This window comes from Barbus barbus (genome assembly GCF_936440315.1).
Source record: "Barbus barbus genome assembly, chromosome: 47".
Classification (NCBI taxonomy): domain Eukaryota; kingdom Metazoa; phylum Chordata; class Actinopteri; order Cypriniformes; family Cyprinidae; genus Barbus; species Barbus barbus.
Window position 1 is genome coordinate 15,303,914 of NC_136725.1, and position 16,037 is coordinate 15,319,950.

A 16,037-nucleotide genomic window follows, 5' to 3' on the forward strand; every position below is an offset into this window, starting at 1 on the left:
CACAGCTCGAGCGTGAGAGCAAGTGTGTGGTTGTGCGAGAGGCTGTTCCAGCTGACTCATCAGATCTCGAGTGTATCCCTTTCCCAGGTTGCTGTGGGTTTTGCAGAATCAGGCTGGCAGCATGCCTGGTGTTCCCCAAGGCTCGCTCTTTAGTCCGTCTAAAAAATGGCCGTGAGGGAAGTGCAAATGCAGGGTTTCAAATTTATCATTTTAACATCTCAGGTATCCCATCAGTTATTCTTTTTTCTAAGGAGATGAAAGCTTTTCCAGACCATTAAGCAGCATGATGAATTGTTCATAGCAAGAGGGAAATAAATAGCAAAAGTGAACATGAGGACATTTCATAAAGGAAATATAAATTAACTGACATCAACCATATGCTTAGTTGCTCTCTGCAAGGAAGCAAATGATCATTACCACATACTGAAACCATATTGTAGACAAACATAAAGAAAAAAAACAAATCAAATTATAAAATCTTGTCTGTTCATTTGACACCTGTAGACTTACAATATATTAAAATTCATACTAAAACACAAACGGACCTCCAAAATTCCATCATGCATTAGTTAAACATTCATTCAAAGGTATCTTACCTTTGCAAGGTCCACTAGAGAGTTTGCTTGGTCATTCAGCTTGCGTTGCTCCATTTTTACACTTCTTAATCTGAACACAAGACCATTCAGAGCCCAATAGTGGCAAGCGGTCAGTACAAAAATCTTTTGACAGGTTCTCCATTCACAAGCCACACATTTCGGAAGCACTCCTAGGACATGCACAAGACATGAGGAGAGAATGCAGGGACTGAAGGAGGACTGAGGCGCATGCAAGTCAAAACTTCAGGGGGAAGAGGCTGTGGGCGATGAACGTCGCTTCTTTTCTGAGGGATATTCTTTTCCACACATCTTAATGGAACAAAGCAATGCTTTATCAACATCTGATGGACATTATGAAAATATAATGACCTTATTGATGCATACAAAAGTACACCTGAGACTAGTGAGGAATTGATGATATATCAGAAACCTTCCAAAAAAAGCTACAGAGTGTACTTCATATCTATAGAACTTTACAAAATTTAAATGACAGGTCAGTCTCTTTTGGTTATTTTATTATATTAAAATGATTACATCAAGAGGATATTTAGAGTTTATTTTGAAATTTAGGGGGTAAATCATGGTTGTGTTTACAGTAATATACTTATCATAGAAGTCTATGGGGCCAGGCTTCAAATGTTATAATATACATTGTAACACATAAATAAAATATGCGCAAAAATGGAACTTTACAGTGACGCTAGTACAACTGCTTACTAACCTTGTTTGTACGCAGTTATATCCAATATTTCATGACTATGTACAACCACTGAACCCAGTAATGTTCAAATTATATTTGTAAGGGTATGAAATGTGACATGTTTTACTTTTTTTATGTGACTTACAAATAAGGACATTATCTTTTGTTAAATTACGAAAATAAAAATGTACACATAAACCCACAGGGATTTTCACCAAGTCATAATTAAAAGATTCATAAATTTATAGTTCAAATCTGCTTGTATCAGTTAATATAGTAAAAATTAGAATATTGTTATAAATACTTTTACTTATTTTTATATTTGTTTTCATTTTAATTTTTAGTAATTATAGTAAATCTTTTATTAATTTTGTTGCATTTTTTGTGTCTATATAGTTTTCATTTTTTTTCTTTTATTAGTAACATTTTAGCAACATGAATTGTTTTATGCTTTTAGTTTAATATAATAATCCTGGTTCAAATAAGTTATTTTTACAGATGAATTCTGAATTTAGTGCTTTGACAAAAAATATGAGCTCCACATTTTGCTTTTAAACCCTCCTGAATGATTTGCCCCATAGACTTCCATTGTAACTGTACTGCTGTAAATGGGACAGCCTTTTTTTTTTTTTTGGTAATACTTCACAGCTTGTCCCATAAGAGTCTAATTTGTGTTGAACCTGGAACATTCTTTTAAAATAACAACTATGAAACCCGTTTCATCTTGGTTTTGTTTTATTTTAAAAGGATCACTGTTTACTGTAAGGAAGCTGACATAAATGGCCTCTGAGAACTGAATACTACATCATACAGCTTTGTAAACCAACCCTCTCACTCAAATCCATACTGTTCGCGTTAATTATTCATCTCCTCCATTTAATTAGGTTTCTCAGGATCTACTTATCTTCACTATACATTAAGTGTTCTCTTCTCTCATTCTCAAGGGCACTGCAAACAGCACTTCTGCGAGACATGTGCAGGTAACACACATAAATTGCGGTTTGCATTCAGTATGCTCACAAGGGAGAAACACAAGAAAGCTGTACTCTGTTCTGGGGGAAAGGGATTGAATCAGAGCCAGAGATATTTGTAATCATTGCTGAGAAAGAGCAACATTTAGCAATTCATTGTGTGGAGACCGATGCATTAAGCGTCAAGTTAAGCTCCCTAATTAAAATCTGAGAGTTTGATAACACAGATCAGAGAACAGACAATATGGGCGGCCTCCGGGGACTGGATGGGGATTGGCCCAGATGTAGCAATTTCCATCTGGGAGAGCTGCATGGAGTGTAGTACATGGATACAAAGGCTGCAATTCGGCTGCCAACCACCGGAGCGCGCAAAAAAGCACCACACAGCAGAATAGAAAAAGGAGTGCAGAGTCTGTCCAGAGACTACTGGATGAATCACACACAAACATGTCCAGGTCAGATTTTATAACTACGCCAGAAACAATAAGCAATTATATTTTGTATACAGAAAATTAACTGTTTTAGGACCATTAAGATTGTTTGGACTGACCTTTTCATAACAATTAAGCACATTTTACCCTCTATAGTTCTCATTACTGTAAAACCCTTTATTTCATTTCAGCTATCAACTATAACACTTTTAAAAAATTGTTGTATTATATGAAATATTTAATTTTGAAAAATGTATATTAATTAGATATTTTATAATAAAATAAATTGTGTAAATAAAATAAGGTACAGTAATAGCGATTCTGATAAAATAATTGTGTTGCCTTTATTCAGGCTTATTTATGGCATTAATATATTTTTCCCAATATAAAATTTGTGTGAAGAAAAAATGACTGTAAATCATTGTCTACTTTTTTAAATAATAATTCCCATTATTCTCAGATATAAATAGCTTAATTTATATGAATATTTAAATATATACCTATATATTATATTAGAATATTTTATCATGTAAAATAGCTTATGTAAACAAAGTAGAATGTACATTATACAATGATATTTTTGCTTAGTTTGTTGCAATAAAATATTTTATAATATAAAAATAATTAGTCTGAAGATAGTTTGAAGCTCTTCAATAAATATCATGTTTTTTTATGTTAAATTCATTAAGTCATCATTTTTGTCCCCTTATAGTTATGAGAATCACAGAAGAAAATGTGTTTAATTTTCATTGGATAACAAATTGTCCAAATCTTAATGGTCCTTAAACAATCAGAATTTTCTTTAAGTGAAACATAATAAATTTTTTCTCTGTTTAGATTTTTTTTTTTTTGGTGGTGAAATATGACCAGGACATCCCCACAGCAAATGCCAGGTACTTTATGCAGACAGATATAATTGCTTTTTAATTCCTAATGTTGAAATGTTGTTTTACAATAAGTATGTCCTGAGAGAATGGCTCCATTAAATTCATTTTACAGTTGGATGACCGATAGCGTTTAGAGAGAGGAACTATATCTGACCATTAAAGACATGAAAAGCTTTTCAAATTATATATAACTAAATCTAATTGATCTGGGGAGCCTCGTATCACATTTCTACATCTATTGTGCCAATGCTAAAGCAGAGCCGTGCATTTGGCAAGCATCCGGTTTTCACGTCAAGGGAATATTAGAGAAATACTCTAGCCTACACGCTCTACATTAACCAAGCTTCATTCATGAGGCTCCTTCTGTTCCCGAGACGTGTGTGGTGAACATTAGCTCCTGCTGGGGCAAAGAGAGCAGTGCTTTTTGGGATAAAAGTCGTCCAGAGGCTCCCTCTGGCACCTGCTGACCTTAGCGTCTGAGAGCTCTTGCTCGCTCTACAATCCCACACCGAGGCATCGAGCTGTTTGGGTTTCTTTCTTTCTCCTTGCGTGCGTTTTCTTGCAATCAGCCTGATTCACCACATGCTGGTCTGGGTTGCAGTGAAACAATGTAATTGTTCCTAGCAGCTGAAGCAAACATTACACCCGTTTGCCTCGCTGCATAAGCTTCAGGAAATTATTCAGCATGCTGAGCTGAAGATGTGGGGAAACGTCCATTACGACTGGCAAATTCAGTGGCTGGGCGATTCACATTATGACTAAGGGCTTCATTTGCACCGTTACCGGTCATCCAAGTGGGAAATGAATGGGTGGTGGTGGGGGAGGGTGGGATATGCAGAGACAAATGTTGTTTCAGGAGCAACTCGGATTCCATGAGCCCAAAGATGAAATAGAGCTGAGAAACTGGACGTAAATGAAAGAGTTCAGGAACGGTCATCGTTTGACTCATGGAAACAAAGTAAAGTTTTTAATCAGTGGCTGTCTGATTAAACATCCCAAATAATCACATTCATGCAACAATGGAAAGAAGACACCCTCTATCATTGATAGCTGAAATTCATTGGATAAAATTGTCATGTTTAGTTGGTTCAGTTTGTTTGTGTCAGTGCTGGTTTTAGGACGGTGCAGCTGAGAAATGGCTAATATGCTAATTGAGTGAATTTCATTAAATCTCCAGGTTACATTTCAGCTCAAAATCAAAAGAAAAACAAAATATCACAAATCAATTAAAACAATTTATTAAAATGAAAATTCTCATGACTAAAATAAATTCAATCTCCAGGTCACATTTCAGCTCAACATAAAAATAAAAACAAAATATCAAACAATTTATTAAAATGAAAATTATTATGATTAAAATAAATTAAATATTATTTTATTTCATGAAATATCTTATAAAAAATAATTTAGCTTTTGTCGGACTGTGATATGCAGTGCAACATTATTTTCATTATAAATGAGCATTTATCTTATTTCATTTTTTATTTATCATTATTACTTAAAAATCAAAAGTTGCTCTAATGTATTTTTTTTTTATTTAAATCAAGTTAACACAACAAATACATTCACAATATATAGATACTTTACATATATTGTGTACACATACATATACATACACTGCTCCAGGTGTGTGTGTTCACAGTGTGTGTGTGTGTGTGTGTGTGGGTGTGTGTTCACTACTGTGTGTGTACACTTGGATGGGTTAAATGCAGAGCACAAATTCCGAGTATGAGTCACCATACTTGGCCACATGTTACTTCTCTTCACTTCACTTAATTATATTAAAACATTTAAATATTTTGTACATATGTTTTTAAATGTTATATATATATATATACACACACACACAAATACTATCATGATGTTTTAATACTTTATATTTATACATATAATAAGAATGAGTTTTGGGCAATATAGTACTGGCGGAAAATGTGCTTAACTTTAACAGCACTAACAAAAAAATACAAATAAAGTCGGTGCTGATAGCCTTGTGGGCAGCTCGTCGACAAACAGTGCCATTGCATTACGGGTGTCCCAAGTTCAAATCCTGACTCGAGGACCTTTCCCGATTCTGTTGTCAGTTCTGATCTGTCCTATTGTAATAAAGGTGAAAATGTAAAAAGTAAATCTTAAAAAAATATATAAAAAAGCAATTAAAACAATATAAATTCTAATTTATTTCTTTTGATTTTGGGGTGAAAAATCTGGATGTTTTTGAAACGTTTAATGAGATTCAGCTAATTAGCAACTGTGTTAAGTTAGAAAGCTACATTTAATGTCCTTGACCGTGTCTAATACTCCATTTGTTAAGGTAATTAATTGTAATGAAAAAATAATCTTAAGTATGTGGAAACTTTAAATCATGCTTGGTATTGTACAAAAATATTTGATGAAGTTTTTTAAAGAATGAATTTCACTTATCAAATAAGGGCGTGTACATTTTTTCCTGCTCATTAGCTATTAGAAATACAAGCTCTCATTTGCATGCACACAACAGATCTGTATCTAAAGGTGAGGCGAAGACTTACTTTCGAGCTCTATTGCATTGTGTTGACACAAACAGGAAATAAAGGAAACATAAAATAGACAAATGAATTATCACAACAGTTAAAATGTGGCATGATCATTCTGTTCAGATGTCCCCGAAAACTCCATTGACACACAGTCATCAGGTGAAGATTCCGGAAACATTCCACTCTGCTCCACCCGCTGACCACCATTGTTAGGCTTACCAAACTACATGCTACTCATAATTCACAGCTATGTAGATTGCAACTAAAATTTATTTTTTTTAAAAGATGACTACAATACCTACTTTCACACAAAACAGTGTGAAAAGAGTATAATTTGCTAGATTGACCACATCTGGCATTCACACATACAGCAGTTTTCCATTTTTAATCTATACTGCTACTCCACATTGCTGTTAAAACAGAATTTTAACAAATACATTTACTCTACTATACAAAAAAACTCAGAATTTATATAAGTGATTCATAACAAACAGCAGCAATTAACTAAATATTTCTTTTGAAAAAAATAAAGATGTTGTAAAATGACATTGCGACAAAAATAGCAATAGCTTTTGTCATATTACAATGATAAAGTAGCTTTTTTTCTGGAAAAACAAAGCTATTTTGCAAACCTGAAAAATGATGAGTTTGTATTGTCGCTGCTTTTATTTCATTAGTTGCTGTTCACACAGAAGACGTTTTTGAAGGTTGTGTTCACCTCGTGCAAGTAAAAAGTGCTTCAGCTTTTTAAAAAGGTCTTTAGACCTTGTGTTTTTTCATTACACTGCCCTTTGTCTTGTTTTTTAAACACAAAAACGTGTTCTTTGTTAATGACCCCTTAAGGTCTGTTCATACCAAGGACAATAACTATTCAGACCAAGTTCACACCATAACTATAATGATAAGGACACACAGAAACAATATTGTTGGAATTGCTTTTAGAATTTGTTTTCCATCTGATGAACGATAATTGACATCCAATCAGAATCCATCCAGCTTTAAAGAGCCGAGCATTTAGGCCCAGTTTCACAAACAGGGCTTAGACCAGGGGTCACCACACTCAGTCCTGGAGGGCCGGTGTCCTGCAGAGTTTAGCTCCAAATTGCCTCAACACACCTGCCTTGAAGCTTCAAGTACACCTTGATTAGCTGGTTCAGGTGTGTTTGATTAGGGTTGGAGTAGGGCTGCATGATTAATCAAATGCGATTTCCATGCACATTTTGTCAGTAAAGCCGGTTCTGTAATCAGCAGTAAATCTCCATCACCTGCATTAACTACACAGAGCTGTAGTTCACTGACAGGTAACGCAAAAAAAAATGCAGATATTATTGTGCGATTATGAAATCAAAGAAATCGTTTGCGATAATGACAGCTGTTTGCGTAGCTTCTCAGTGAACTACGGCTCTGTGTAGTAAATGCTGCTCTATCTGAAAGCATGTGAAAATACCACATTTAATAACATGTTTTTACTCTAAACTCACTTCACAACATCTGTCGAGTGTTTGAAATAAATCCGTCTTTGGGATGATGAGGCTTCTTACACAGAATAAGGCATGCAACATATTTCATAGTATTCTAAGCAGTGATTAAGGCATTGCATTATAAATATACTTTATTATAATGAAAATGATAATAATAAGAACTCAGATAAACCATATATTGTCGTAGTCGTATGTTTATTAGTCACGTTGAAAAAATGAAAGCAGTTAAATCTTCAGCTGCAGCGATTGGCATTTCCTGGGTTTCTTCTTCTGGCTGTATTTGGAGTTTCTGTGCAAGAGTGCCCTCTGGCCTTCGGATGAAGATTTACTGCTGATCACAGAACCGTGCTTCTCTAAAAGATACGCACAATCACAGCTCCTGTCTAATCGCGATTTCGATTTCACTTCGATTTATTGTGCAGCCCTAGGTTGGAGCTAAACTCTGCAGGACACCGGCCCTCCAGGAACAAGTTTGGTGACCCCTGGCTTAGACGAAAGGATTTCCACACCGATCAGCGAGGCGAATCGCCGACGAACGGTGTTTTCACACCGAGCGCGAAACGATTGTTTGCCTTCTGCTAATTCACGCATGCATGCTATGTGGCGCCAACCAACAATGCATTTTTCCTCAGATATAAAATAAAACAAAAATAACAACTTTATTCAACAATTCGGCAAGAATGTAGAAAACGTATCCTTGTATCGTTGCTGACACGGAAGAACGTACGCATTTTGCGTGCAGCGATATTCTCCAAAATGGCACTATGGTGACATTACTGTGCTGAATTGTTGAATAAAGTCATTATTTTTGTTTTATTTCCATACAAAAAGTATTCTCGTCGCTTCATAACATTACGGTTGAACTACTGATGGCAGATGGAGTATTCTGACGATGTTTTTCATACTTTTCTGGACCACAGTGTAATTTACTTGGCAGTCAATGAGACAGTCACAAGCTAAAATATCTTAATTTGTTTTCCGAAGACGAACAAAGCTTTTACGGGTTTGGAACGACATGGGGGTAAGTGATTAATGACAAAATTTATAGTAATAGTAAACAGAACGTCATTGTGCGTTGATGTGGATGCTAATATAGTTATCGTTATTAGTAATAGTAAGATGTTACAAGGTGGTCGCGGTACGCTCATGAACACACATGGAAGACGAAAGAAATTGTTGAATAAAGTTGCTACTTTTGTTTTCTTTGCGCACAAAAAGTATTCTCATAGCTTCATAAAATAAAATTTAAAAATTGTCCACCCCTTTGCAACCCTAACGCTAATAAATATTATTTACAGTTTGTAAGCTGTTGCAAGGTGGTTTCTACAGTGGTTACAAGGATGTTGCTGGATGGTTGCTAGGACGTTCTGAGTGGTTGCTAGAATTTTCAGTGTAATTGCTAGGGTTTTGGCTGGTTTCTAGGGCATTCTAGGGGTTGCTGGGTGGGTTCTAAGACATTCTAAGTAATTGTAGTTATCGTTATGAACAGGCCTTTACTAAACATGAAGCTCCGCCGCAAACTCACGCCATTGGCTGATGCAGAAGATAACATACTGGACCAGTTTATAAAACCAGCTATTTTGGGAGCACCACAAATCCACAATGTTTGCACTATTTGGATTCTCAATCTTTATGCTAAAACCATAAAGAGACCCCAGAAAGAGCAACTTTTTAGAGAGCCCATCAGATTGTGTCCCTTTCTGACCTTCATCAATGTGCCAGATGCGCTATGTGTCAGTCTTGCGCCATTCGTTTAGCTAACGCCACTCTTTCCCAAGAGTGCCGATCCTATGGACCCTGCTGATGATTAAAGCAGGGGGTTGGTGGCACAGCAGGTGGTGCATGGGATGCTGCACAGAGGCTTGAGTTACAGCTGGCACCACCCACGCAAACTGCCCACCCCCTCCTCCCGTTCTGCATGTGCAAACCACGGACGCTCTCTCCCCATCCCCAAAGCCACCGTGCGCAACCTTGTTCATGACGTGCCATCATCATCATCGCCCTGTCAACAGCGCATTTGCTTATCGCAACCCAGCACCAGAGGACAAACAGACCTCCAAAAACAAGATGTGTTCCTTATTTCTTGTGTGGCCTCAGCATGCATAGGGCATGTAAAACGTACCTTGGCCTGAAGATGGCCTGTAGATAATTTCAGGCAATTCACTATTCTAGAACTAATGCATGATAAGAACGGCCTTGATCAGTGGAAATCGATCCTAGTTGTCCTCATTATGCAAAACAGCATGAATTCAGTGTTAAAGGACACACGCCGGAGCCATTAGTGAAGACTGAGCCAACTGGGAAGTTTCAGATTTGGCCTGCGACGACGGTTTCCTGTCTTTATGGGGTTGGAATGGGGCCAGGTGCTCTTTAAACATAAAGGACATTGAACAGAATCAGGGGGAGTGAATTAAAGTAGAAGATAGAAAACCACAGGCCTGTTAAGACAGGAACCGGCCGTATCGACGCTCACATATAGTCTTAATGAAGGCATGCGAACACATATACAACCATAAAAACACCAGAACACACACTAATGGTTTTACACAGAGCCGGGAGCGATTTGACCATTAATCTGCGGTGTCGTATGTGAGCAGTAGCCTGTGGTTTATGCGTCCTGACTGAACATTAGCCTGCTCGCCTGTACGCCCAACATTGCTGCTGCAAGCAATCTCAGACTGTTTTCTCTTTCAGCTATGTGCCTATAAAAAGAGTCAGGACATTGTGTGACGTTACCTTCAGCGTTATTAACTGTGATGTATCATGCAAACCGCAGCCCGATGGCGTCTGATTCCATTTTGGGGCAAGAGTGAAATCAGAAGCTTGAATACATTGTCTCGATCATTATCAACTTTACATAATGAATCAAGGTGATTGAGTGGTGAGGAAAAACAGGTTTTTACTTCTGAACAAAAGTTTTCACTACCGTGATGCAAGGGTGTTTGGAGTGGTTGCTAGGGGTTTCAGTGTGATTGCAAGGGGATTGCCGGGTGGTGTTGTGTGGTTTCTAGGGTCCACCTGGTGGTCGCTAGGCTCTTAATGGAGGTTGTCTGGGCATTCTGGGGGTTGTTAGGACATTTTAGGTGGTTGTTAGGTAGTTCTGAGTGGTTGCTAGGGTTTATCTAGTGGTCGTTAGTAGTGTTGTTTTTGGCGGCCTGTTTTAATTTTAGTTTTAGTCTAGTCTTTGTGTGAAGCTGTCATTTTAGTTTTTTTTTGTTTTAGTCACGTTCATACTCTTTTTAGTCTAGTCAAGTTTCAGTCAACTAAAAGTCTTCATTTTAGTCAGAATTAACCATAACTATTTTCGTCTAGTTTTAGTTGACGAAAACTGATGACATTTAGTCTAGTTTTAGTCAATGAAAATTATATTTTTAGTAATGCAATTCTATTTAACCCAGTCAATATAGTATAAGTAACTAGTACAGACGAAACCAAAATTTTCTTTTAGCCAAACCCATTTCAAACAAGGTTATCTTATTATATTATTGTTACCTTATAGACTCAAGAATACATCCATTCCATACACGGAAGACGCTCTGATTTGAATTTACAACATTTATTTTACCAACCAAACATGTTAACATGTTTTTTTTCGTCTTCTAAATAATGCCACAAGTGGAGCCTGAGGAAGTGACTTCGCCTGCGTCTGCGCAGTGCAACCTGATACAGCTCCTGCAGTGAGAAACAGGAAACAGAAATACTGCAAAATAATAATGGGCGCGTTCGACTTGAAGCGGCGCTGCGCAGAAAGATCAGTGTATGACATCAAAGTATCGCGAGAGAGATAAAAGAGCAGACGATCCTTATGCTTTCGAATCGCTCCCACAGTACTTTGATGTCTAAACTGATCATTCTGCGCAGCGCCGCTTCAAATCGAACGCGCCTAATAATAACGCGACTAAACGAGACGAAATAACATAATAACGTTATAACATTTCGTTTCGTCATTTTACATTTTAGCATAATTTTTATTTTGTAAACCACATTTAGTCTCGTTTTTATTCGTCAACAATATTGCATTACACATTTAATTATAGTCATCGTCACATGACCAGCATTTACGTTGCGTCTCGTTTTCATCATGTGATAAAGGTTCGTTGACGACGATATTTAGTCATAATTTTCGTTGACGAAATCAACACTAGTCGTTAGAGGAGTTCTAGGTGGTTCTGAGTGGTTGCTAGTGTCTATCCAGCGGTTGGTAGGAGTTCTAGGGATTGCTAGGTGGGTGCTGTTGCTAGGTGGTTCTGAGTGGTTGCTAGGGTCTATTCAGCTGTTGTTAGGAGTTCTAGGGGTTGCTACGTTGTATATGGTGGTTGCTAGTGGTTCTGGGTGGTTTCTAGGTGGATGGTGGGTTGTTCTGTGTAGTTGTTATAGACCCTTTTTGAGTAGACATCACGATTACGTCACAGCACTAGCTGGAGGCAAAACAAAGGGAGAACTGGAGGCGGCCCATTTAAACCAGCGCAGATTCGACACAAGGAGCTTAAAATATTGTCTTGTTGTGATGTTGGGTGCCTGAATCGACATAGTACAGGCTCCAATTTGAAATTTATCGCTTACCTGCTGCCACTGCCAAACAAAAATGGACGACTGTAATTAAACGAGTGGACTGGACAGAAACGATCGTTAAAAATGCTCGCGTTTGCAGCGCACACGTCTTGTCAGAAAAGGTTCAATAAAGTATTGTCTTTTGTTATGTTATGAGTGCGTCTAAAGATTTCTTCTTCATGATTATGTCGTATATGAAAATGTCTGTGTGCATGTGTGTAAAATAACAAACTGATGATTTATATGCTTAATCGTTTGTAATTGTATATACATTGTTGTGAATAATTGTGGCTGGAATAATAATGTAGCTGTAAAAATAGTTGCCTGCTGAAATTGAAATGTATTCACATCCATCTTCATAACTAAATAGTCACGGTGAGTTTGTCTATACACGTTAGATGTGAGTCACTCAACCGGTGGGAATCCTGTCAGATCTTCTAACCTTTGAGTAAAAGCGTATGCGGGTCGGCCAATCTGGTTTACATATGCGGGTAAAATCGGATTTTATTCAGTTATTGTTTAAAACACAAGCTAACAAACTTCATAGCTAGCGTTAGTGAAGCGATCAGGGGAATCTTTCTGCCTCCACCTAAGCTCCACCCACAGAAAAACGTCACAATGTTTACTAACAGAAAAAGGGTCTATAGGTCTAACTGTTAGTTGCAATGGGGTTGTTTGGGGGTTGATAGGAAATTTTAGGTGTTTCCAAATGGAGGTTGTCTGGGCAATCTGGGTTTGTTAGGATATTCTAGTTGGTTGCTTGGTGGTTCTGAGTGGTTGCTAGAGTCCATCTAGTGGTTGTTAGGAGTTCCATGGGTTGCTAGGTGGTTATGAGTGGTTGCTAAGTGGTACCAAAGTTTCATTAAGACAAGTCATGTCACTCGGCGGTCATCTTTGAAACACCTCTCCGGCATCCAAGTGCAGCTCCTACACTTTGTATGGGGAAACATCAAATTCTCCAAAACTGTTCACTAAGCTTACGATTAAATTTCATATTTGAAATCATCAATGAAATCGGACAACAAATGTGTCATAAATGTTGTTTCTTTTGCTCAAATAGTGTTATAAAAAGCTTATTTTTCAGGCTAGATCAGCCAGTGTGCATGCACAGTCCTGAGCGCGCGTCTCAGAGCGCTGACTGTTTCTATAGCAACCGGGACTTCTAACGGCAGCTGCAGTGATGCGCTGACTTTACGATTAGTGATTGGCTCTTTCATTCAGAAGGCGGTGCTTCCTGCAATTGAGCGGCCATATTAAGCGTTGCATTTTTCCCCATTCAAAACTATACGAGTGACATGTCTTGGGTATTCTATAGTCTTTGGTGGTACTGTGTGGTTGCTAGGGTGTACATGGTTGTTTGTGGTTCTGTGTGGTTTCTAGGGTCTGTCTAGTGGTCGCTATAAATTCTAGGGGTTGCTAAGTGGTTCTGAATGGATGCTAGGTGGTTAGTGGGTTTGATCTGTGTGGTTGTTACGGTCTAAATTGTAATTGCTATGGGGTTTGCTATAGGACCTTCTAGGTGTTTGCTTGGTTTGTTCTGTGTGGTTGCTAAAGATACAGAGAGGTTGTTAGGACATTGCAAAGTACAATCTAGGGAGTTAGTAAGACATTGTAAAATGATTGCTATGAAATTCTGGGTAGTTAGGATGATGTTGCTAGGTGACTGGTAGGACATTCTGAGTGGTTGCTAGGGACTACATGATGGTTGCTAGGGGATTCTGGTGTTTGCTAAGATACACTAGGTGACTGGTGGGTGGTTCTACTTAGTGGTTGCTAGACCGTTGCTAAGTAGAAAGTAGGATGTTGCTAGGGTGTTCTGCATTGTTGCTACAACATTATGGTGGTTGCTTAGTGGTTTGTCTTAGCAAACACCACCATAGATGCAGAACAAAATGAGGGAAAATTAGATAAATGTTGTCTGCAATGGCGTGTGCAAAATTTGATCAAGGTTTATCATTTTTTCGATTTAGCTAATTATGCCGAAAGTACATCTTTCAATAATGAATATTTGTCTTTAGGAGCATGGTTGATTTAGCTAATTATAAAAGAGCAGTGTGAGACAAAACAAACAGAAGGCATTCAACACTCTCATCTAAATGCGTGAAACGCATCTCCTCAGCTCAAAATCATGACCAAAGCTTAACATGACAAATAAATCTTATCCCTGAAAAATGATTTAATGTTTGCTTTATAGCTAGCAGTAAACCGGACACAACGGTAATGTCATAGAGCAGATGAAAAGTGGGGCAGAGTGATGAATAAACTTCAAATGAGGAGAGAAAAGAGAGAAAGGAAGAGAGAGTCCAACAGAAAGGCGGTGAAACTCGTCTCCTGACACCTTCATGAATAGTGAAACAGGAATAAAGGACGATAGGATGTGCTCTCCACATCCGTCATGGTTTCCAGTTGCTTTAGAGATGCTCCTTATTCAATATTAGCTTACACGGCCCACAATTACAGCGTCAGCCGTGGACTTCAAAGCCATTTCACTGCTTTGATACTGTTGCTTTGAGAGATGCACACTACCTGAATTCAGCTCAGTTTAATTACAGCATTTCCTTAAGTCTTGTTGAAGATCATTTTAACCTTTTGGTAGAGCGCTTTTTGAATTATGATATGCTTTTGAAAACAGTTTTGTATTTAACTCAACAATTAAAGGCATAGACACTCAAAAATGAAAATTCTATCATTTACTCAACCTCAAGTTGTTCCAAACCTGTAGAAGTTTCTTTCCTCTGCTGAACACAAAATAATATATTTTGAAGAATGTGGGTAAAAGATGACATAATTTTCATTTTTGGGTGACCTAGACCCTTTACGACATTTCTACTACTTTTTTACAATTACAATTATTGTGATGATATGATATTGATGAGACATTGAAATTCTGTCTAATACAGCAAAGGTAATAATTAATTTCATGGTAGATAACCAGGTGTGCACATAAGTGGTGCGCAGGTGTGCATGCCTGACCAAAATAAAAAAAATTGCTATGTAAATAAGTTCAGACAGCTGTTAATGTGCAGTTTTATATTGACTAACTGTAATGTTGTATAACATTTCCATTCGAACTGTAAGCAAAAATCTAGGCTATGCGCTGCTATTTCATAGCAAAATGCAAAACGTACATTTCATTCACTGACATGCTTCACTCAGCAGCGCTAAACCTGGCAGCAACTTGCCAGCAATCCGCAAAAATAAAAGCTTACTGATTTTAGGTTTGAAAATGATGCCAAATTCATATTAAATATAAACAAATAAATAAAAAGAAAAAAGGAAATGTAAATATTAGCATTTTTATACTATAAACTAACTTTTTATTTAATATTCACTTTCATTTTAAAATATAATAGTATTATCACATTTTATTATTTTATTTAAAATATAAAGTGCAATAATATTAAATTACTATTATTAATGTATTTTTATAGTTATATTAAATGGGTCACACTATGTGGAGTATGAGCACCAAACCAAATCACCAGGTGCTCTCATGAGAACCAGACTAAAAAACTTAAGTGCACCCCCGTCGATAGACTGATACATGGCTGATATTAAAAACTTCATACTATTTTTGTCTAAACAGATTAAACAAAACACTAAAAACTAGTATAATTTTTTTAACTAGGAATTTCAACATTATAATATACAATATGAAAATTAGATATTAATTTTGAGATTGTGTTATTAAATCATTAGTGAGTTATAAAGAGTAACTTTAAGTAAGAGTATTTTTCTCTACATTTAAAACAATAAAAAGTTAAATAACAATAAAACGTTTTTATAAGTATAACATATATGCATTAAACTGCTCAAAAAGTGACAGTAAAGATATTAAAAATGTAGCAAAAGATTTCTATTTCAAATAAATTTCAAATAAAATTTAAATAAATTCACATAAAAGTTA

General features: G+C 36.8%; 1 protein-coding gene across 2 annotated transcripts in view; it reads right to left on the reverse strand.

Moving 5' to 3' along the window:
• LOC306865712 (small conductance calcium-activated potassium channel protein 2-like) overlaps positions 1-16,037 on the reverse strand; it is a gene marked incomplete at both ends in the record, with an annotated part of 42,573 nt that overhangs the window by 3,727 nt on the left and 22,809 nt on the right. Inside the window, one exon of one of the 2 annotated variants that reach the window (XM_079410469.1) lies at positions 597-666. The exons of the other annotated variant lie outside the window; for it this stretch is intronic. Coding sequence (XP_079266595.1) covers positions 597-666 — 70 coding nt within the window. The remainder of the gene's footprint in view (positions 1-596; positions 667-16,037) is intronic. 2 annotated transcript variants of the gene reach the window in all.